Source organism: Macaca nemestrina, chromosome 3 (genome assembly GCF_043159975.1).
Source record: "Macaca nemestrina isolate mMacNem1 chromosome 3, mMacNem.hap1, whole genome shotgun sequence".
Taxonomy (NCBI): Eukaryota; Metazoa; Chordata; class Mammalia; order Primates; family Cercopithecidae; genus Macaca; species Macaca nemestrina.
Genome location: NC_092127.1, coordinates 174950617 through 174975234, shown reverse-complemented (window position 1 = coordinate 174975234; position 24618 = coordinate 174950617). Strand labels below are relative to the sequence as shown.

General features: G+C 39.1%; 1 protein-coding gene across 2 annotated transcripts in view; it reads left to right on the top strand.

The window, feature by feature from the left end:
* The first annotated feature begins 4520 nt into the window (after window positions 1-4520).
* LOC105487849 (cytosolic beta-glucosidase) overlaps window positions 4521-24618 on the top strand; it is a 124747-nt gene continuing 104649 nt past the window's right edge. Inside the window, exon 1 of one of the 2 annotated variants that reach the window (XM_011751478.2) lies at window positions 4521-4675. In XM_011751478.2, coding sequence (XP_011749780.1) covers window positions 4618-4675 — 58 coding nt within the window. In that variant the 5' untranslated portion in view covers window positions 4521-4617. The remainder of the gene's footprint in view (window positions 4676-24618) is intronic. The other variant, XM_011751477.2, reaches the window with a different exon arrangement.

Here is a 24618-nt window from a genome sequence, read left to right as displayed (position 1 = left end):
CAGTTAACAAATAAAGTTTTCTGCAAGATTTTTTTTTTTCCTTTTTACCTAGAGGTCACTGAATTTACAGTCTCTTCGTGATATGGTTTGGCTCTGTGTTCCTACCCAGATCTCATGTTGAATTATGATCTTCAGTGTTGGAGGAGGGATCTGGTGGAAGTTGATTAAATCATGGGGGTGGATTTCCGCCTTGCTGTTCTCATGATAGTGAGTGAGTTCTCATGAGATCTGGTTGTTTAAAAGTGTGTAGTCTCACACCTGTAATCCCAGCACTTTGAGAGGCTGAGGTGGGTGGATCACAAGGTCAAGAGTTCCAGACTAGCCTGACCAACATGGTGAAACCCCATCTCTACTAAAAATAAAAAAAAGTTAGTTGGGTGTGGTGGTGCATGCCTGTAATCCCAGCTACTCAGGAGGTTGAGGCGGGAGAATCACTTGAACCTGGGAGGCGGAGGTTGCAGTGAACTGGGATTGTGCCACTGCACTCCAGCCTGGGCAACAGAGCGAGACTCCATCTCAAAAAAAAAAAAAAAAGTGTGTAGTCCCTCTTCACTTGCTCTCTCCTGCTGTCACATGAAGACATACTTACTTCCCCTTCATCCTTCCGCCATGACTGAGGCCTCCCAGCCCTGTTTCCTGTATAGCCTGTGGAACTGTGAGTCAATTTAACCTCTTTCCTTCATACATTACCTAGTCTCAGGTAGTTCTTTAGAGCAGTGTGAGGATGGATTAATATACTTAGCAGTCCCAGGACTTCTAGAAAGAGCACACCTGTAGACAAAACTATAATGCAAGTAACTTATGTTTGCTTTTAGCTTGGGGAGTGGACAGAGGTTGGTAGCTCTCGTGAATAAAAAGGTTTGTTGTGCTGTTCTGAGGCAGTACCTTCAGAAGGTGGCAGGAAGTCAGAGGAACTACTGTGTGACTGTAATGAGCCGCAGTTGAACACAGAACCTCAGAGCTTCACCCCTGGAGAAGGTTTGAGCCCCGAGAATCAGTGGACTTGAAGAGACCATAGTAGACCTGGAGAGTAGGCATCTTGGCATTAACTGGTACAGACCAACACTGGGAGGTAGGGGAATAGAAACACCAGGCATTACAAAGAATTTTGGTCATTATAAGACCCAAATTTTCTTGTGTGGCCCTAAAATGAAGTGGAGGGAACTCAAATACAGTAATGACAAATTAAATTACCAGCCAATCTTCCTGGATGGGACCATGAAGTCAGACTACTTTTTGTATACAGAAAAATCTAAAATACAATAATTCTTTCTTACCTGAGATGATGGCTGCAAATTCATGCCTTAGAGCCATTTGGGCCCTAGTACAGGGCAGATGAGTGAAATGAGCTCTCAGAAACATGAGAAAGAGGGGTGCTGGGTTGCAATGGAGGGTCTTAGGAGAGGGGTGGAAAGTGAGTTCAAGGAGGGCTACGGTTATGAAAATGTGTTCTGTGGACTCCTTGAGGTCCTCAAGACCCATTTGGGTGTCCACCAGGTCAAAACTCTTTTTATAATGATGCTAAGATATGATCTGCCTTTTCCACTCTTCTCTGTTATTCTTCTATGAGTGTACAGTGAAGTTTTCTAGAGACAACAAATTGAATAAGAAGCAGATAGGAGCATTAGCTGTCTTCTATTAAACCAGGCATGCAAGAGATTTGTAAAAATGTAAAACAATGACACTCCTCTCACTAAATATTTTTTTTTGTTTGGGGTTATATGGTTATTTTTCATAAAATATGTAACTTCTGTTAACATGCTCTTCACTGCTGTTTAAAATGAAGTCAACAACAAATGTTTTTTAAAAATCTCGGTTTTAATTTCTAATACAGTAAATGTTAATAAATATAACCCACATGAAAGAAAAAAGTTCTTTAGGAACCACAATTATTTTTAAGAGTGTAAAGAGATCCTGACACCAAAAAGCTTGAGAATGTTGGATTAGAACAACAACTCAATCAGTGTTGAGAGAAATTAATTCTGCCACTTGTGGACTAATAACTTCAGAGTATGTGAAGCACTGAGAAGATAGATTGTTTCTTCTGGAGAAGTATCTTTAGAAGAGCAGTAGTAATTAGCCAGGGGCAACTGGTGTAGACAGCCATTAGTGAAACAACTGAATTTTAATAGCACTGAATACTGCAACTTGCAAACCTAAAAAAATTGCAATACTGCCATCTAGCGTTCTACCGTGAAAACATTTTAATATTTATTTTTTTCCTCAATTTACAATTGCATCTGAACTGAATGACAACATAAGCCAAATGTAGTAGTTTCCATGCATTGTTCAGGCTATTTCACCAAACATGTACCTTTAAATATCTTCGATGTCTTTTCCCATTTCTTTCTGTATGTAATCTCTTCTTTCTTCTTAGAGTTAGGATAACTGGAGAAGGTAGGATTTCAACCTACTTATACCTTGTTTCGAACTTTATATTCCTGTCATTACACAATGTAGAATGATTTAGTGGGAATGCAGGGAAACCAAATAAGTAACCTTCCTCACTTTGGTTATACCTACCTCCTCTTTCCATGGTATTTTTTTTTTTCTGAGATGGAGTCTTATTCTGTTGCCCAGGCTGGAATGAACGGTGCAATCTCGACTCACTGAAACCTCCGCCTCCTGGATTCAAGCTATTCTCCTGCCTCAGCATCCCGAGTAGCTCAGATTATAGGTGCCCACCACCACGCCCGGCTAATTTTTGTATTTTTAGTAGATACAGGGTTTAACCACGTTGGCCAGGCTGGTCTCGAACTCCTGGCTTCAAGTGATCTGCCTACCTTGGTCTCCCAATCCATAGTCATTTTTTTTTTTTTTTTTTTTTTTTTTTGAGACGGAGTCTCGCTCTGCCGCCCAGGCTGGAGTGCAGTGGCCGGATCTCAGCTCACTGCAAGCTCCGCCTCCCGGGTTCACGCCATTCTCCTGCCTCAGCCTCCCCAGTAGCTGGGACTACAGGCGCCCGCCACCTCGCCCGGCTAGTTTTTTGTATTTTTTAGTAGAGACGGGGTTTCACCATGTTAGCCAGGATGGTCTCGATTTCCCGACCTCGTGATCCGCCCGTCTCGGCCTCCCAAAGTGCTGGGATTACAGGCTTGAGCCACCGCGCCCGGCCGTCATTTTTTTTTTTTAATAAACTGTTTATTTTGGATCAATTTTAGATTTACACAGAAGCTTCAAAGATAGTATGGAGAGTTCCCATGGCCTCTCATCCAGGTTTCCCTATGGTCAACATCTACATTTCTGTAGAAACCCATACCCACTGGGTGCCTGGCACAATGCACGGAAGTTCCACACCAATGAACATGACTGAAATTTCAGAAATAGAAACTTGGGGGTTAGCGAGGATGGGCTGGGGAAACAAAAAAGTTTACATATAAAAGAACAGGACTTGACTTGTCATCAAACTTCTCAGTAGCCACACCGGAAGCTAGAAAACCAGGAACCAATGCCTTCAAAATTCTGAGTGAAAATTATTTTCATCATAAAATCCTGTACAAAACTGCATATTAAGAGCAATGTTAGACTACAGATAATTCTAGAACAACTACAGAGTTTTGAAATATTTATGTCCCATGCCCCCTTTATCAGACAGCTATTTGAGGATGTGCTTCTCTAAAGCGGGAAAAGAAACAAAGAGAGAAAGACCAGGGGAGAGGGGAAGGAGCCTGTCTGAACGATGTGAAGGAGATTGTGGGTCAAAGCTCCATGGTGTCCTAAAAAATAAACAGTGTAGAATGGAGCGGGAAGACAGAGTTGTTTGAACAACTCAGAGATGTATTCTTCTGTCAGAGTGTTTGGGGATGAATTAGTAATAGGTATAAAGAAAATGAAATAAACATAAAGATCAGGCAGTGGATTAACCCCAGAGAAAATTAAAAGTTGCATGGAAGCATGGTATGTATACTACATGGCTCAGCTTTGAGCCATACAGACTCATAGTAGTATAAATATTGAATTCATCTAAATGAAAAGGTTATTTTATCATGTTGGCTAGATGGGAGAAGGTGGAAGAGAAAGAGGGAGGGAGGATGAACAGAGAGGGAGAGAGAGAAAGAGTGAGAGAGAAAGCTAGATCCTCTGCCCTATACCCAGAAGTCAATAATTATCTAAAATTGAAAAAAATAAGAAGCACCACCTATCATTTAAACAATACGGGATTAAATACCAGAAGAAATGGTTAAAAGTAGTTACCTCTACAGAGTACAGATCAGGAATTGGGATGATCCATGAACTAAGGGAAAATTCTAGTAGGATTATATGACTTGTTAAAACAATGTTAATGTTACTTTAAAAGGCAAAACATCAGGTAAATGGGTGCCCTGCCACATCAGGGACTTAGCACCCAGGGTTATCAACTCTGTTAAGAATCAGGGAGTGCAGGGGGAGGAAAGTATAATTGATGGCCTTGTACAAAGTGTCTTGGATTCTTATCAAGGCTGTGGCAGTCAAGTGTCCTTTGCCCCTGCTTCCTTCTTGTTTGCATAAATATTTGCATTCTGAGGCTCCAATCTGGGGTGAGAGCTCATTTTCTGTTTGCACAATTGCCTGGCTCCTCTGGCCAAAGGGTGCTCTGCTTCTGGCAGCTGAGGATCCCAGTAGACAGTTTCTTAAACCATGGCCTTCCCTGTGGGATTTGGATGGGCGGCAGCCACTGCGGCTTATCAAGTAGAAGGTAGGGGACACTCTCGCCTTCACTGGGGTGGGAATGCTTTATTCCTGGTGTGTTCTGTGTACCTGAGGAAGATGGTGGGGGTAAGGAGGTAAAAAGAAAAGAAGCAAAGAATTGAACAGTCCACAGTGTTATCAATGAATTTGCTTCCCTTTTCAAACACGTCAGGGGTGGGGGCTCACATTCTCTTGTCTCTTTCTTTAGGCAAAAGGAAGGGTGGAGGGATGAAGATGTGAAAACTAAGCTGTGGCTGGATTTTCAGTCAGTCCAAACTCAGCTGAGACATCAGTTTACATTAGACCAGCTGCTTTTATAACTGATTTCTAGAACCCATTTGCCCCAACTCCTCTACAAAGGAGAATCATTTTTTCTACTAGCTGGAAAAATATTGGGTTGATTTTTTCGAAGAGCCCTTCATTAATTGGGAAAAGTTCCCTGTTCTATTCTTAGTGAGTGCCAAGCCAAGCCTAATCTTGTATGCCGCCCTATTTCCTGGGGCAGCTGAGAAGTGAATCGAAGCAAATGGCAAAGAGCACCCAGAGTGGCTGTGGAGCCCCAGTTCTAGTCCTCATCCTACCACACACAAGTGTGTGAATTATTTGTCCTCCTTGAGTCTCAGTTTCCTCATCTGTGAAACAGGAAGATTAGCTTTACTTTTCTAAAACACGTATGTCCGCCTTCCCCACCCCCACCCCCCGCAGGGAATTAGAGATTGTTAATAGCTACCATGGAGAAAATATTTATTTGGTCAAATAAGTATGTGAAACCCTACATTAAACAAAGCAAAGTGAGTTATTGTAGTAGCTTCCTAGGATTGCTGTAATAAAATATCATAAACTCTGGGGCTTAAACAACATAAATGTATCCTCTTACAGTTCTAGAAGCCAGAACTGGCCCCTGGAGGATGTAATTAGCCAAGTTAAGATGAGATCATATTGGAGTAGGGCAGATATGCAATCCAGTATGACTGGTGTCCTAAGAAGAAGGAAATTTGGACACTGAGAAATTTGGAAATTTGAAAGAAGAAAATTTGAACAAAGAGACAAGGAGAACACTATGTGTGTGAGAGATTGGAATGTTACAGTAAGCTAAGGAGCAATAGTCACCACCGAACTTAGAGGCAAGAGGGATTTTACCTAGAGTCTCGGCGGGGCATGAGCCTGCTGACACCTTGATTTTGGAACTCCAGCCTCTAGAACCGTGAGATAATACATTTTTGTTGTTTAAGCCTTTCATTTTGTGACACTTTGTTACAGCACCCCTAGAAAACTTACACACCAAGAAAAACAAGTCAATCTATCAATGAAATAATGACTGCTATGGTCAGTGCTATGGTGATAATAGGATGTTGTGGGAAAGGGTCATGTGAAAACCAGTTCCTCAGGATGGGTCATCAAGGAGGATCTTTGTGAACTAGCATCATCCCGTCTAAACTTAAGATATGAGGAGGAGAGTGCCATTTGAATATGGGGAGATCTTTCTAGACAAAGAAACAGAACAAGTTGATCCTGGTACAACCCATGCTGCTTGGGATTCCCAGCTTCAGTTGCTATTTCCTCATCCTCTAGAATGGGAAGGAGGAATCTCTACTACACAGTTGTGATAACTGCCATGTAGAAGACATCTCCCACTGGGGGATTATGTATATTATTGCACATATATGATCTGTGATACCAGGCTCTTTTAAAAGAACGTCTGACAATGTCCTGGCTGGCTGAGATTCCATGCCACCTTTCCCTCTACATGGGATCTTTCATCTTCTTCCAGATAATTTCCACTTTGTCGTAGAGGGTGACTGAATAGGCTGACTCTCTAGGAATAAAAACAAAAACAATGACCTTGGTTAGTTTCCTTCTCAAAAGAGAGGTCAGAAAAACAGAGAAAGCATGATAGAGCACCAGCATGGTGTAAACAGAATCAGATGCTACAAGCAACAAAGCATTGGTGATTATTAAGATGAGTTTTGGGGGAAGACTCTTTAGACTTGGATTCGATCTCTCTGTTTACTAGATTTGTGACTTTGGCCGAATGACTTATCTTCTCTGTGCCTCCTTACCTGTCAGACGGAGATTATTATGGTGTCTGCTGTGTAGCACAGCTACGAGGTTTAAATAAGGTAATGTGTGTTAAGTGCTTGGCATTTAGTAATTGCTCGATGCATGTTATTTGTATCTGGGAGGATCACAAAAGAATTACAAAGAATGATTCACCGTGACACTCTACAGTTAACTTGACATAAACATGCAATTAGTTATACAAGACAATAGAGTGGGTTTCAACAACCAACTTTCAGTTCCTGCCCGCTCAGGACCTGGAAGTAACTTTAAAGGGGCCCATTCGGAGCTCCTGTCTTCACATGATCTCATGTGAAGAGATCATGATACTGTTGCATCTCTTCTGTCTACTTGGAGCCAGTTTATCCTATGTTCTTTTGACTTGGGCTTGCTTCTGCCATATTTTGAGGTCTTTATGTGTGGCCTCTAACCTGCTATTAACTTTCTACCTATAGTTTACAAGGTAGGGTACTTGATCCAGCACGCTCTGCCAAGAGCCATCAGTCTGCTCTCTTTGTCAACTCACAGAATAACTTTTGCATGTTTGCTTGTTTTCCACCCTAGGATCTCTTCCTGATCCTTTCATGCTGTGTCTGAATTTTAGCTCAAGCACTTACCAGCAGAGTGACTTTGGGCAAATAATGTGTTTAAGCCTCTGTTTCCTTATTTGTGAAATTTGAAACATAGTCATACTCACTCTGTAGATTTGTTCTAGGGACTAAAGAGGTGAGCATATGTAACTGTGGTATAGGAGTGCCAGCATGTAGTGCTCACCAAATACTAATATTAATGCCAGTACTATTACTATTTTTCTTTCTCCTGGCTGTATTCTCTTGCACTCTGAGAGAAGGAGAGTTACACTGTTGACTCCATTTAGTGGGAATGGTCATTTCTTGTTTTGACTGCTAGTTAGAATATGTTCCTTCCTTGCTCATGCTTGACTAGTTCACCATCAGTTGCCAGGAGAGTTACTGTTTAACCATGTCTCCCACCATCGACTGAATTACAGTGCAGGAAGTTCACTGGTGGCTTTATCAAATCAGCAAGGCTTGGATTGAAAAGCCAAGAACAGCCTGTCTCTTTTTGATTCTGATAATCTTTGCAGTTTTGTGCTGCCCTGGCCTCTGAAGGTGTGCAGATCCTTTGGAAGTCAGGAGACACTCAGCAGAACTGAGGACTGAGCCTGAATTGTATTTGTAAAAAAAAATCTAACACTTTGAATACTTGTTATAAAACATTACCGTGTATCTCTTTCTACTGTCTCTCTTTCCACTGTATTCAAAATACAGTTATCTGTATTCGTATATTTGTTTTCAGATAGTCTCTTGAAATCCCTGAAGAATAACTAGCATACCCTCCCTCACTCTCACTGCAAGAATGGAGATATTTTGTCTCCATATAGAAAATACTGTCAGGGTCTTTGCAGGTGGGGCCCACTGAGAGGGGCAGGGACTGGGCCTTATCACCAGGTCTCCTAACATATTGGCTACTTGGTTGCATATGTTGCTGGAATCACGCCTTTCCTTTGTCCTGCCCTTGTTCAGATCCTTTCTTCCTCTCCTCTGGCTATTTCACTGTTTATGGTCCTAAGGAAGAGTTTAATGTTTATTATATTAGAGTTGACTGCATGGTGCCTTGAGCCTTTTGGAGGAAAGCACAATATAAATCCAATAAATAAATAATAAATAAATGGTATAAGCAGGAGGAAAATTATGTGTTTTAGGTGAGTTGTAAAGAACCGTGTAAAACCTATAAAATGTATTTGTTAGACTAAGAGGCAGGGAAAAAAGTGCAAAAAATCATCGTACGTACAGAAGTGAGTCTCCCGCAATATTTTTAAGTAGAGAAAAATTCCCGTGATTTTTAACTCCTCATGAAGCTGACTCCATCCTCTGTGTTTGGCTGGAGGGAATGTGAGGCGCAAAAACATCAGGTAGCTCCGTGGCATTTTGTTTACTTCAATAGTAGGCCACGGAGGAGCTATGCAAATGACACTGAGGACCCAATTCTACAGTTCTTACGAGTTTCTAACTCCTGGTGATTTCAGGGAAGGCTCTTAAGAAGTGAACATGCTTTGCAAAATCCCACAAATCCTAAGCATATTCTCAACTACTGTGTTAATGCTTCCTAGTGGGATCTGAGTTTGTGGTTTTTAAGGAGTCAAAGGCCTCAGTTTTATGAATGCCATTGTGAATCCTTGATGTTAATCTAATACAACAGTTGATTTTAAGTTTGACTTTGGTTTTATGTCGTTAGAAATTAGGGGTTGCCTCAGACTTTGGCCATCTCTGTTTGCCGTGATACATTAAAGGTGGATTCTTGTAGTTAAGACATTTGTGTGTGTGTGTGTGTGTGTGTGTGTGTGTGTGTGTGTGCACTTAAAAATTGGAAAAAGAACATGACAGCTGTAATTTTTGGTTTTGAGTTTATGGTGTTTCTATATAGGCTGTTTTTTCTTTGATCCTTAAAAAAAAAAAAAACCTCAACTGATTCATACAAACCTGAGCTGGAGACACACTTCATCTACTCGTTGTAAATGTCAGCACAAGCCCCATATTTCTCTAAGACTACTTCCTGATTGTTTTCTTCACTCAACAGATTTTTAACTGTGTGTCTTCGTCTCTATTTTCTCCTAAATCCCATGGATTAAGCATCTCAGTCTGAGACTTGATCTCTTGGCTGCCCTTGGTACTCTTCTAGAAGAGGAATATCCAGACAGATATGCTGCTTGTCTGGACCACCTAAGAAAGAGGGAAGGGAAGGAGACTTAAAGCATGGTCATTTATTTCTTGGTATATAAGGAAATAGGGAGCAGAGATGTGGGCATTTACTCACAAAATTTATCATAGCTTAAAAGTTGACATGACAGAAACCATTCTTATTTCTTTCCCTCAGTTTCAAATTTGAAATTCACAAAAATATCAAATATTGCCCTCCTTTTTCATTGTACTATGAAATTAATTATGTAGGCATCATTGGAAGAGTATATAGGCTTAGAGAGGGATGATATTCAAATATTAATCAACAAATATACTCCCATGCTCACCAATCAGATGCCAACTGTAAACAGTAGGCATAGACTAGACTGACGTTTGGATTGACTGGTCAGAGTGGACGTCAGCCATACACAACTACTGAGGCCACATTTAGATGTATTGATTGAATTTCAGCCTTAGGCTTAGGAGGGGGGACACATCTAAAATATATTGGACTCCGTTTATAGACTGCTAGAGAGTTTAATTATTTAACTTCTCTAAGTCTCCAATTTCTCACTTGCAAATTACTAATGCTGATCTCTCTCTCTCTTTTTAAAAAATTTCATTGGATGAATGTTGGAGACCTTTTTCTTACATTTTGTGCTTCTTTGGATCTAGGTTTATTTCTTCAACTTTTTCTTCCAAATGACAATACTTTAACTGTGTTTGGACTTTAGCTGAATTCATTCTATTTTTCAACTCCCCTATTGAATATTCATTTTTGGCAACCATATATCTAATTTTAGGAATGAATTATTTAATTGCTTCTGTTTCAGGAAGTCATGTTTTATTTTCTGTATGTTGTCACCTCTCAAATCTCTTTAATAATGCTCATTTAAAAAATTAAGTTCCTGATCCAGCAATCTCACATCTGGGTATTTACCCCAAAGATTTGAAATCAGTTTGTAAAAGAGATGTCTGTATTTCCATATTCATTTCAGCAACACAATATCTATATTGGAATCCATCTAAGTGTCTATAAACAGATGAATGGATAAAGAATATGTGGAATATATACACAATGAAAAACTCTTCAGCCTTAAAATAAAGGAAATTCTGTCCTTTGAGACAATGTGGATGAGCCTGGAGGACATTATGCTAAGTGAAATAACACAGGCACAGAAAGACAAATACTGCATGTGCCCACTTACATGTAGAATCTAAAACAATCAAACTCATAGAAGCACAGAACAGAATAGTGGTTACATAGCTAGCGGGTGGGGACAATCTTGGGGGATAATGATCAGAGGGTAAAACACCTCAGTCAGAGAGCAGAAAAAAAATTTTTTTGAGATCTATTGCATGGGGTAGTGAATATAGTTAATAATATAGTACATTTCAAGATTGTAAAGAAAGTAGATTTCAAATGATCCCACCATAAAAATGTTAAGTATTTGCGGTGATGAATATGTTAGCTAGCTTGATTTAATTTTTAAAATTGGTATTCATAAATAATAACACCACTTTGTACTGCGTAAATATACACAATTATAAATGACCAATTTACAATAAAAACTTTAAAAATTAATTTCTCTTTCTTTTTTGTGTGTATCAAATAAAGAATTTTGGTCCTTATCTTTTGGGTTACTTGTTTTTTGTCAAATGCCTTATGATGTTTATGAATGAATGATTATGTTGATTAATATCAGTAACTGATTTAGGCTTCCTTTGAAGTTAGATAGTTCTATGAACTGAGTCAGGGATGGCTCTTTAAGAAACAAAGTTCTGTATAAGTCAGTGGGATCGATTGACAGTCAGTCGTCTCACAAAAGATTATGGGCCTGAGTGGAGACAGCCAAAATTTAGACCTTGATAGCTGCCATGTAGCAAGGACTTTCAGGAAGAGTGTGCTTGATTTTAACTTTCGTCTTTCCTTTCTGCACAACCTTTCAAGTTCATATTTTAGCTCTAGAGTTTGTTCTACTTTTTTTCTATGGCCTCAGTACCCATGATGGGAGTTCTCCCCAGTCACACCTTTCACTTTTATGAAGCATTTCTTAGGACTTCAACATGGGGTAAAGGCAGAACAAATGACCCTGTTTATGGAGAAGAAAAACCCATCAAGCCAGCTGTAAGATAGATAATCCTTTAATTACCATAATGATTGCTCTGAGGCCTGGTCTTCTCTCCGAATTGGTTGGCCCAGAAAAGTACTTTAGTAAATGTTTGTTCTGTTGGGACTTTTTTGGTTGTTTATTTTCAACTCAGTTGTGGATTCCTTCTCTTATTTACTGTTATTTCAATGGGGTTATGAGAAGAAAAGGAATTACATATGTTCACTGTATTCCCCACCTTGAACTGGAAATCTTTATTAACACAAGTGGAGACTTTAATATAATATTAACTTATGTGGAAGTCTTTATTAACATGCATTAATATTTGGAAGTGCCACCGCTGGGTGCAGTGGTTCACGCCTGTAATCCTAGCACTTTGGGAGGCCGAGGCGGGTGGATCACGAGGTCAGGAGATGGAGACCATCCCGGCTAACATGGTGAAACTCCGTCTCTACTAAAAATACAAAAAGTTAGCTGGGTGTGGTGGCAGCCACCTGTAGTCCCAGCTACTTGGGAGGCTGAGGCAGGAGAATGGCGTGAATCCACGAGGCACAGCTTGCAGTGAGCCGAGATCACGCCACTGCACTCCAGCCTGGGTGACAGAGTGAGACTTCGTCTCAGGAAAAAAAAAAAAAAAAGAAAATGCATCATAAATCATGAGGTGCTATTCAAAGTTAATGAATTTCCCCCCTTTTACCATTATCATCCTCCTTGTCATCACTAATATATCCAACTTCTAGAAATTTTCTAGTCCTGTGTTTTTTAATAAAGAAGATGAGTGCTATAGGCTAAATGTGTGTGTTCCCCTCAAATTCATAAGTTGAAACCATAATCCCCATATGTGATGGTATTTGGAGGTGGGGCCTTTGGGGGGTGATTAATCAGTGATATGGTTTGGTTGTGTCCCCACCCAAATCTTATCTTGAATTGGAGATCCCATAATTCCCACATGTTGTGTGAGGGACCTGATAGGAGATAACTGAATCATGGGGGAGTTTCCCCCATACTGTTCTTGTGGTAATGAATAAGTCTCACAAGATTGGTGGTTTGATAAGGAGTTTCCCTTTTCGCTTGGTTCTCATTCTCTCTTGCCACCATGTAAGACATGCCTTTCACCTTTTGTCATGGTTGTTAGGCCTCCCCAGCCATGTAAAACTGTGAGTCCATTAAACTTCTTTTTCTTTATAAATTACCCAGTCTCGGATATGTCTTTATCAGCAACATGAAAGCAGACTAATACAGTCAGGAAGTCAGAGCCCTCACGAATGGGAATTCTGTCTCATATTAAATAAAAGAGATCCCAGCCATGTGGGAATGCAGAAAGAAGTCAGCCATCTATCAGCCAGGAAGGCAGCTTCACCAGAACTTGACTGTAGTGGCACCTCGATCTTAGACTTCCAGCCTCTAGAACTGTGAGGAATAAATTTCTTTTCTTTTTTAAAAAATTTTGCTTTAAGTTCTGGGATACATGTGCAGAACGTGCAGGTTTGTGACATAGGTATACATGTGCCATGGTGGTTTGCTGCAACTATCAACCTGTCATCTAGGTTTTAAGCCCTGCATGCATTAGGTATTTGTCCTAATGCTCTCCCTCCCCTTCCCTCACACCCCCCGACAGACCCTGGTGTGTGATATTCCCCTTTCTGAAGACAGCATGGTGATTCCTGAAAGGATCTAGAACCAGAAATACCATTTAACCCAGCAATCCCATTACTGGGTATGTACCCAAAGGATTATAAATCCTTCTACTGTAAAGACACATGCACATGTATGTTTCTTGCAGCACTATTTACAAAAGCAAAGTCTTGGAACCAACCCAAATGCCCACCAATGATAGACTGGATAAAGAAAATGTGGCACATACACACCATGGAATACTATGCAGCCACAACAAGGATGAGTTCATGTCCTTTTCAGGGACCTGGATGAAACTGGAAACCATCATCCTCAGCAAACTAACACAGGAGCAGAAAACCAAACACCGCATGTTCTCACTCATAAGTTGGAGTTGTAACCTTTCTGTTCTTTATAAGCCAGTCAGCCTACAGCATTCTGTTACACCAGCCAGAATGGACTAAGAAAATGAGCTAATGTGGAATTGATGGAATTTCAGACAGTATACCAAGAGAAAGCAAAATATTCAGATACTGTGAGAAAAGTCATAGTAGGGGGAGGTGACTATGACCGAGAAAGAACACATGTCTCGGCATGTGCTTTTGAGGTCCGCTGATCCAATCCATTTGCATTTTTCATAATTTATTACCTCCCTCAATTTCCGAACACACATTCTGCATCTACCAAGTTTTCCAGGACCTCAGCTGGCTTCATGGGCAGTGCTGAAAGGTATCTGCTGCCCTCTCTATGTGTATATGTAAGTTGTTTATAAGAGTCGGTCTGCCTATTTGTAGATTCTTCTTGTTTTGAAAAGTTTATTTATTTATTTTGAGATGGAGTCTCACTCTGTCGCCGAGGCCGGAGTGAAGTGGCACAATCTGGGCTCACCACAACCTCTGCCTCCCGGGTTAAAGCGATTCTCCTGCCTCAGTCTCCTGCGTAGCTGGGATTAAGGCACCCGCCACGAGGTCTGGCTAATTTTTGTATTTTTAGTAGAGATGAAGTTTCACCATGTTGGCCAGGCTGGTCTTGAACTCCTGACCCCAAGTGATCCACCTGCATTGGCCTCCTAAAGTGCTGGGATTACAGGCGTGAGCCACTGCGTCTGGCTGTATATTCTTTTGTATCAGCAAGGTTCTGAGTAGAGTGGATGTTAATCACATATGTTTAGAAATGTTTTTTGTATTATGAAAGGAATACAAGATAATTTTAGAACATTTAAAAGATATAAACAAGCCAAAAATAAAATAATCGGCCAATAGATATTTAAAATTTTAGAATATGTATTTTCAGTATTTTCCTATGTATTCACAGACTTACATGTACATATACACTTATTTCTCTGATAAGAGCATTCTGTAAATGGTTGTGGTTTTCTTAACACACTTAGAAATATCTTGATAAGCTATAACATTTCTCTGCCTCCTTTCTCCTCTTCCTGTTCCCTCTCTCCCTTATCTACCTTTCTACAGCGCACAAGGATGTTACACAGAAAGCTAAATGTGAGTCAATATATTTAACCTTGAGAAACCAGATAAAAATAACTGTATCTTAATTATTTGTTTGGTGTATGGGTTCTATCTATTGGACCACACAGTCATACATGAATTTTTTTGTTACTACGAAATTAGTCAGTTAAGAGAGGACGTTTGTTTACTTTAACAAATACGTGCCAGCCTTGTACTGGAGGAAAAAAGGTGTTAGTTGTGCTGTTCCTTCCTCGGCTTGCCCATCTGGTAGGGATTGCTTGCTTCCTAGCTAAGTTCACTGGTGCACAAGGTTAAATGATTCTTTAAAAATTATTAGACCATCACACAAGTGCCCAACCAGGAATATGCTAGACTGTTCCTCTTACTCATTCCTTTATTTTACCAATTACTTTTTATTCTATCTCCTCTAAACCTCTTGATTATACCCATCTTCTTCATTACGACTACCTTTCCTTTACTTCTGGAACTTAGCATTTCTTAACTTCTTAAAGTCTGCTTCTCTCCTCTCCACTCTCCTCCAATTTCTCCTATGTATTACTTCTAGCATGGTCTTTTACAATTCTGACCACATTATTCCATTTTCTGAGAGAGAGGATGAGCTCTGAAATCAAACAGACTAGATTTATACCCTGACTCTACCACTTAACAATTAAATGATCTTGGAAGATACCTAAGCTTTGCAGGTCTCAGTTTCCTCATTTGTAAAATGAGAGTGGTGATAGTGCTTATCTTGGGATCATTGTAAATATAAATGTGTTCATAAGTATCAAATGCATAGAACAAAGGGGCGCAAATTTTAACTGTTCAATAAATCACAACAGTTATTTAAAAACTTGGAATGTCTTCTGACCTTCTACAGTATAATTTCTGAACTTCTTGCATAGCAGAAAAAACCCTGCAATTTTCTCTCTGACTACAACTCCAGTTTCACTCTTGCTTCTTCTCTATTTGTATCCTACTTTTTGACCAAAATGAAGCATATGTTATTTGCTAAATGTGCCATGACCTTGGTGCCTCTGTACCTTTGCACATGCTGTTCCCTTTGCTTGAATATACATGACTATTGGCATCAACAGAGATCAAAAGGTGACAAAAATCCAGCCTTTCTCACTTCCAGGCTGGAGCTTGAGCTACTCCAGCACACTGTCTCTTTCATCTTTTATGCTGCTCTCCAAAGTGTGTTACTGTGAACTCGGCAGTGGTAGTAAAGGACTCGGTGACTGATGGGGCAAAGGGAACCCCTAAAAGAGGTTTTTAGTATATATGAACAAACATTCTATTAACAATTTGGAACAGCATGGATAATATGCCTTTTTACCTGGGGGCATTTGAGCATAACTGCATGTATCTAAAGAGGACTAACATCATGAGAAGTGCTGATATGACTATTGGAGCGGTGTGTTTGTATTTTGCATGTCCTGGGTGGTGCCGTCAGCAGTAGCTGGGGCCCTGTTGTTTACCTTCTGCTCCACTATGTGGCCCTTTTCCTTGGGGCACCCTAAACCAGATGAACAGATCTGTATTGGCTTTGGATCTTTCTCAAGGTGCCTGCTCTTCCTTTCATTAGCGTGGCTAATCAGAATTTGATTGTAAAGTATGCCCAGGCCAAATACAAGGGCTTTTAAAATCGTCTGCTGTTTTAGATTATCCAGGCCACTGATCCCCCTTCCTTAGCGTGGATAATTGAGAGTGGACTGGGCTGAAGAATGTTAAGCAGAACCAATTCACAAAATAAATGAGATTTTAAAAATCCTTTACATTTTAATAATAGAAAAAAGTTGTTTTTTTAAAAAAAAGTCTGAAAGAGCTTATTTTATATTTCAAAACTGTAAATTTATTTGGCTTTAAATTACTTCAAAATAGGAAAATATTTCCTATGATGCACCCATTTAAAACCCATTTAAAATGTATATTAATCACAATAGGCACTTAATGGAGTTAAAGGAAAAATGGAACATACAGACAAGAGGTTGGAAGTTTGGGATTCAATGTCAAATCTTCTCATAATCATGTTTGTATTTCATCAAGGTAACAAAGAGACGGTAGGAGCCACTTCCAAATTCTGAAAATCTCTCTCTTCATAGTGAAGGCTGCAGTTCTTTGCTCCTGGCGAACAACAATGATTTAGAGACAGGCATTTAAAAATGTATGCATAAGATGAACAGAATTCTGATTGCTGGGAATGTATGATCAAATTCAGCTCTCATTATTTCATATTTCTTCATGCCCATGCCCCTCCAAACGCAGGTAGAATTGTGTTTGCATGCCACTTGACTGGGAACTGAGGGGACATTTTCCCAATGGAACAATGCTGTAAATGGGGGTAGGTGTCACTAAATACTCTTCAGGTGTGTAATGAGGATAAATAGATTTGGGGGTCGGTCTGGGAATTTGAAACATAATGTAAGACGCAATGGTGAGTTTCTGGGCAGGTGACTCATAAGCAAGGTTTTTGAAACATTACCCATTTTTACGTTGGGAATTGCCAAGCTCAGCCTTAACGTCTCCCACAACACCTATGAATAATCATTTAAATACAGGCTTTGAGACTTGAGGAAAAAAGCATATTATTTACTCTAAAGACAATAATCTTCCTTGGAGTCATTGTAGTCCATCATGCAGATGCATACTTGGGGATCTTTGGAAAAGCAACATTTTCTCTTGATGGTCCATTACTTCATTTATCTTCTAAGTTATTATCCAGGACTAGATTGCAGACCCAGGTTAGGGCTGCACGTCAGCCACTCTGTAACGGTGTGGGAGAGTAAGGCTCTTTCACAGGGTGAAATATTACAAAGGGGCTTTGCTCATTCCCTATTGTGTTTGTGTGAAGAGCAGGATACAGTGATGGAGGTAATGGGGACTCTAGTGCATCTTTTGGTTCCTTATAGTGCTGAGAACTTGGCAAATGTAGGCACACATAAATTCTTGTTCCCAAGTGGTTTGATGAAGGGAGAACTGAGAGGTTCTCAGCATAGACATTATACAGCTGAGGCCAAATATCCCCCTAGGGTCATCCTAGTACTCTTTCCTTGACTGAAATAAAGACCAGATACAACCATACTAAAGCTATGATGTGGTTGGCTCGTTGCTGATAATGACTTTTGTCATGCTTGGAGAAAATTATGTAAGAAGATTCAGAAAAGTTCTACCCCAAAGATCTGCATCTGTAAAGACGATCAAGATTGCAATGTCTGGATTAAGTTCTCTGGAATTTAAAGTGCTGTCTCATGTTGTATTTGGAGACCTGGCTTCCCTAGCATAAAATGAATAATTAAATTACATCTTATTTTTTATATAGCTAGTAGTTAATCCCAATTAGAAATTTATCTACTGCGGGTACTAGAGCCTGGGAGTATAAAGGTGAACAAAATGATCGCTTGAATTCAACATTCTGGGTGGGGAGAGAGGCAGGTACATGACTACAGCAGGATGTGACAGCCCCAACAGTAGAACAGACAAAACGGTGTTTTGTAGCAAAGGTGAGCAGGATGGGGAAATAAGAATAAAGTGTGTGAGGCCAGAGGAGGTGACTGACGCCTATAATCCCAGCACTTTGGGAGGCTGAGGCAGGCAGATCACGAGGTCAGGAGTTCGAGACCAGTCTCTTTAACATAGTGAAACCCCATCTCTATTAAAAATGCAGAAAAAAATTAGCCAGGTATGGTGGTGTGCCCCTGTAATCCCAGCTACTTGGGGGGCTGAGGCAGGAGAATCAAGTGAACCTGGGAGGTGGAGGTTGCGGCGAGCCAAGATCATGCCATTGCACTCCAGCCTCCAGCCTGGTCAACAGAGAGAGACTCTATCTCAAAAAAAAAAAAAAAAAAAAAAAAAGAATAAAGTATGCGAGATTACTTGGGGTATCTAAGTTGGGTTTTATGAAGACATGTTTTCTGTTTTATTTTGTTTTGTTTTCAGGAAAAGACACAAAAAAGGGCATATCAGCGGAAAAAGTATTTTGACATGAGACATACAAGTATGAATATTTCTATTGTATTTTTGGAGTGATGTAGTCACGTACAGTTAAGTAGGTACATGGGTTAGAATTCTAATACTTTAGGATGTATTAGAACCACTTGGAGTTCTAGTTCTAGTTAAAATGTAGATTTGCGGGCCTCATATGAGACTACAGTAATAGTATTCACAGATGAGGGCCAGGAATTTATATTTTTTGTAAGTGCCTATATGATTGCTTTGTAGATTGCTCATGCTTTGATAAAGCCTACCATAGGCTGTGTTTTCTGATGACAGGGTTAATGGCAGAACCTGAAGCTTTATGTTGTGATGCACACAAAGTACTAGGCTAAGGAATTAGTGTTAGTATCATGTGCATTAGCTATCTGACAACCATAAAATATACTTAGTCAAAGGGTATCATACAGTCAGGTCTGTATATTTGAAAGAGTTTTGGTGGCAGCGTGGAGAATAAACCGAAAGAAGGAGATATGGAGCTTGCGAAAAGTTGTCAGGTTATTGCCATAGATGAGGCAGATGATGATGAAGACCTGAATTTGGGTGGCAGGAACAGAATGGAGAAAAAAAGAGTAAAGAAACATTGAGGGAAAATCAAAAGGATATGTTCATGAATGCAATTTAGGGCATAAAAGAAATAGGAGGAAGACTTAGGTGACTTTTGTGATTATGGTTTAGGTAACTGGCTGACTGAGGATGCCATGAAGAGAAGTAAAACACACTAGAGAAGGAGCAGACTTGGAGGTTGTGTGGTAGAAATTTAACTACTTCAGTTTGGATTTCAGATTCCTTAAGGTATTTATAGACAATTGTCTGGGAGGCAACTGAAAATTTCTGTCTCCATTTCAGGTTGGATTTTCTGGTAGACAACCACAGCTGACGGTGAAAGTCATAATGAAAGATAATGCTTGAAAGAGGGTGTTAGAGGGAAACAAGAAGAGAAGCAAAGATGAGCAAGGTTGCAATGCCTGGATTAAGTTCTGTAGAAGGATTGAAAAGTCTCATGGGAAACCCATATAGAACTGACATTCTTACAGAACCTTCGAATGACTAGAAATAACTTTAGAATGTTTCTAGTCTGGTGGTTTTTAAATGTGTTTTGACATAGTAAGACCAGGTTTTCAAGCAAATCTAATTAGGTCTTCTTGATCATTGCTGATGGAACCCTTCTTTATGCTGCCAATAGACACACAGCAGCAAACATATGTAGCTACCTTTATCAGTGTTTAGCATGAAAATTTCAGAAAACTGCATTCAGGGAGCCATGTTGATACAGCAGAAGAAATCTGCCAGGACTAAAGACCGACCCAATAATTCCCGAGGTACCTTCAGGAAAGTCAATTTATTTTTGAGTCAAAGGAACCTCAAATTATCCTAAATGGCATTGCTGCCACCAGAGAGTTCTATTCTAATTTAATAAGCTGCTACAAGTTCCAAGCCAATGTTCCTTCTTAGAAATATGCTATGGGATGTAAATCTTTTTAAGTGCATTTCATTGTACCAATTGTTTCATTTTGAAAAAGCCCATTGGTTTATTATTAAGTGGTCTATTTAATAGTGTCAATAAATTCTAAAACTGGAGGCTAGGCATTGTTATTTTAGATGTTTTAATGATCTCAACTGTCTAAGTTGCTTGGCCTTGGCTTATTTGCTTGACCTTTGTCTGTTTTAATGGTCTGGAAAAATTCCTCCAAACTATACAGAGTTGATATAGTGGCTCTTGATATATGTGATACAAATCTGAAAATACTTTATTAGAATAAGTTTACTAATAGTATTTGAATGATTGCATTAGGTCTATATAATCAAAGTGAAGTTGATAACTGCAAATTTTAGAAGAACCAAAAGCTTCAAGTAAAAATTCAATTTCTGGGAGGTGGGGTGGGATAAGGGTTAAAAAATCACCTACTGGGTACAATCTTCAATATTTGGGTGATGGGTACACTAGAAGCTCAACTCCCACCATCATATATGTAATATCCATGTAACCAAGAAGCAAAGATTTGCCCCCAATCTAAGGAAAAAAACATTGACAAAACCCAAAATAAGATCACAGTTCAATTTCTTGCAAAATAGGCTTTACTTATTACTTCTGTCATTTTGAGTTAACTATAATTATAGGATAACTGTTGAGAAAAACGACCGGATGATTATACTGCAAAATACTAATACAGAGAGGTAATATAAAGTGGTGGTTTTTAGTACCAGTGATTCTACACTCTATTGAAAACCAAAATTTCAAACAAGAAAACCCAAATTTCAAATTTGACTGCTTATATTCAAAAGTAATGTGGTCTTGTTCTTGTTTAGGGCTTTTCTCAGGTGAATAACACCTATTGGAAGTTTATTGCAGTTAATTGGCAGTGCAGCATAAAATAATTTAGGCAATCTCTTAACACAGGGCTTGGCTTAAAAACAGGACTTCAACAAATCATTATAATTTTTATCACCACTATTACCACCACCGTTATTACCATCATCATCATCCTTCTCATCATCTTCATCATTATTGCCATCAGGTGGTATGTAAGTTTGGATCCTCTGAGAAATAGATACCAAGATGATATTGAACGTGCAAGACATTTATTCAGGAAAATGGCCATGAGAGAAAATGGGGAGGGAGCCAGGAAAGGCTATCATGCATGTCTGACAAGTGAAGGAGAGAGTAAAGGAAGAAAGGGAGTTGGGGTGAACCATTTAGACTACAGTGCAATTCAACGGGAAGTTCATCAGGATCTTTGGAGAGTCCTTGATCCAAAGTCACCTGTCAGAAGAGTCGCACATCCTCCAGGAACAGGCCTACTTTCTTAGCTTTGCCACGCTCAGCATTGACTGAGATCAGCCTGGGGAACTGTGGTGTCAGTAGAAATGCTGTGACAAGTTTCAAGGCTCAGTGGCTGGGGGCTCAGTCAGTTATGCTCCCTGAGCTTGGAGGTAGGTTTGTGTAGTGTGTTTCTATAGGTGTTACAGACAAAATTGTGGGTGATTTAAAAATATCCAATTTTTTGATATTTTATTAATTATCTATATTTAACCTGCATTATTTAATATTTGAGGGAAGAAGTAAAATAAATAATTAAAAATATTTCCTTTTGCTCGGGTAGCATTAACTCGTTGAGATTTGCCCAAATCTCACAGTAACTGTTCAGCTTTCTCATTTGCATGAACATTCTGGTACAGCTCTGCTCTTACGTCAACAGCACCTTTCCACGAAAAGTTTTATTTTCTTGTTCCAACTTTAATTTCTATTTAGAAACCCAATTTGATTAGAGTGTGAAAGTTTAAGTGTTTGAAACAGGATTCAATTAAACTAGGTCATTCTTGGGGCTCTGAAAATGGTAACCGGCCTTAGGCAAATGAGAACAAAAGTTATAAAATTCAGTTGGATGCATCACAACATTTAACATCTTTAAGGAAGACGTCTTGCCTAATAGAGTCAATTTAGAAATATTTAGTGTAGGTCATCAGCTTAAGCACCTAAAAAATGTGTTTATTTGTTTGTTTCTCTCTTTAGTTATAACTGGAATCGGGACACCTGGACTCTAATCTACTAAATAAACAATTTGTGCTAGGACCTTGAAGAAAGTCAATTAGTTTCCATGACTTTACCAGGAGGTTAAAAAGGAGATTGTAATATTAGTGAATAATGTGCTTAGAGATGTTTGCATAAAAGATGCTTTGTCATTGTAAAGTATTATTGAATATTTATCGTCTACCAGACTGAGCCAAATGGCCCAGAGGAAAAAACAGTCAGATTTATGTAAACCTTGTTCAGTGTCCCAGATACTTCAGGATAGGTGCTCTATATATGAATAAATAAATAAATGGTATAAATATTATTTTAAAATTTGAAGGTACATCAATATTATCTGGGGTGTTAGCCAATGCGCCTGACCTATGACATTGAAATGAAATGTCTGCCTCCAGGTAACTATTTCAACCTCATAAATATTTTTAAAGCCAGAGGCATTGATGGCAAGTAATGTTTTCTCAGAATTTTGTGTCTGCAAATAAAGGTAAATTATATCTTTACCTAAAATCTACAAGTAATGATTGTCTCTCATCCACAAAGTTGCTCTGAGAATTCCCAGTTCGAAATTGCATATGTTATACTTCTTCTTTCCCTTTCTTCTAAAAAAGTGTTTTACTTACTCTTGCACAGTAGTTTTCTATCACATTATTGTGAGAGATCAGAGCCTCAAAGGAGAAAAAAATTAGCCGTAAACACTGCCCAAGGACTTAATGGATCTTACTGAGCCACACCATGCAGATGTATTGGAACATAAATAGGTATAAGAGATAAGAGGCACAAAAGCAATTTGTTTGCATTGGGTCACTGCTTAATCCAAATGGGTTCAGCAAAAGAATTCATGAAACGTGACAGTGGGCCAAGAGGAACTTGCTGTGACATTTCAGATTCCCCTACCTCTTCTAATTAACCATTTCAAGTATAACAAAACTTATAGCACATACAAATCTGGTGCAACCCGTCTGTATCAAGCGCAGACCTGTCGGTGGAGAATGAATGGCTCTGTTCTCAAGCAATGGACTATGACACAATAATGCCTCAAGTTGGGCTTTTAATTTCTATGATACATTGATTCTGAACAGCATTCTTCTAAAAGACAAAAACTATACCAGAATTGCCTTGTGACATAGCCTGTCATTAAATGCATTTGGATCTATCACATGGATCGAAATATACTGCAAGTTTAATGAGATATTTGAAAACATAAAAATCGCATGTAGAAAAAGCCCGCCATCATGGTAATCATGAGAATAATAATAACAACAATAGCTGCCCTTAATAAAAAGCAACTCATACTTGCCAGTCACTATGCTGGACATTGCACACACGTCCTTACAAAAACCTTGCAAGGTGGAGATAATTATTCTCTTTTTATAGAGGAGGACACAGACTCAAAGAAGTAAAGTTGTCCAGGGTGAATTAGTAAGTGGAAGATGTAAAAATGTTTTTAGAATTACAGAAAAAACTCCACAAACCCACATTCCTGCTTAGGCAAGTCAGGAATTCTTGCCTCATTAGTTGATTGGTTTAGAATAATTTTTTCAGGTGCTAATATCAGGGTATAACCCATATCTCTTCATGTACAGTTTTTCCAATCTACCTGCTCCCAGCCCTTCTTTCTTCTCTTGAGAAATAGAAACTAGGATTTAAACCTCAGAATTATGCCTCAGTATCTGCAGCACTGTAGTGCTTCATAAAAATTAGTTGAAATGATAAAAGATACAATTGCTCCTAATGCCTGTGATATTCATTAGTCAAAAGAAGACAGAATTAGCCCATTTCCATGATTGTAAAATTTACATGTGTATTCTAGAAAACATATGTCAAAATGGAATTATTTTAAATAAGATGTTCATATCTAACTGACAAACAGAATCAATCTACCATGCCTAATTCGTAGAATAGATTCGGGGAGTCAATTTTTATGCTTAATTGTTTGTACAAAGAAAATCTTTGACTTGTGAATGATCAGAAAATAGTGAAAATTGAGTTAATGCTTATAAAATTCTGGAATTCTTGTGCTTTTGGAATCAAGCCAGGTGGATTCCTAGGAGTTGCGATTTCTTGGGGTATTTTATGTTTCAGATGACGTCACCAAGAAGTCACAGATCAATAGAACTTTGTAATGGTCATATAGAAGAGGGATGAAAGAGTTAAAGGATTTAAGTGTTGCAAAGGGTGCTTCTTCTGGGCAACAGAGGTTTGAATGTAGGGCACCTTTTGCATTTTAAACATTAATGTTTGAACTCTTGTCCTACAGTTATGTAATAAGACAATTTAATTTTTTTTAAAAAAAAAGAGAAACAGAAAAAGACGTCTACTGAGAAAAATACTTGCTGCCCTTGGGGACAGATTTTGCAGTACATTTTTATACAGGAGCCATTCTCTCCTGTCCAAAAGCTCTGGAACAGGATGAATGTCCTTCTCAAGGTTCTTAGAGCTCAGAGCCATGACAGACTACACGCATCAGAAGAAAC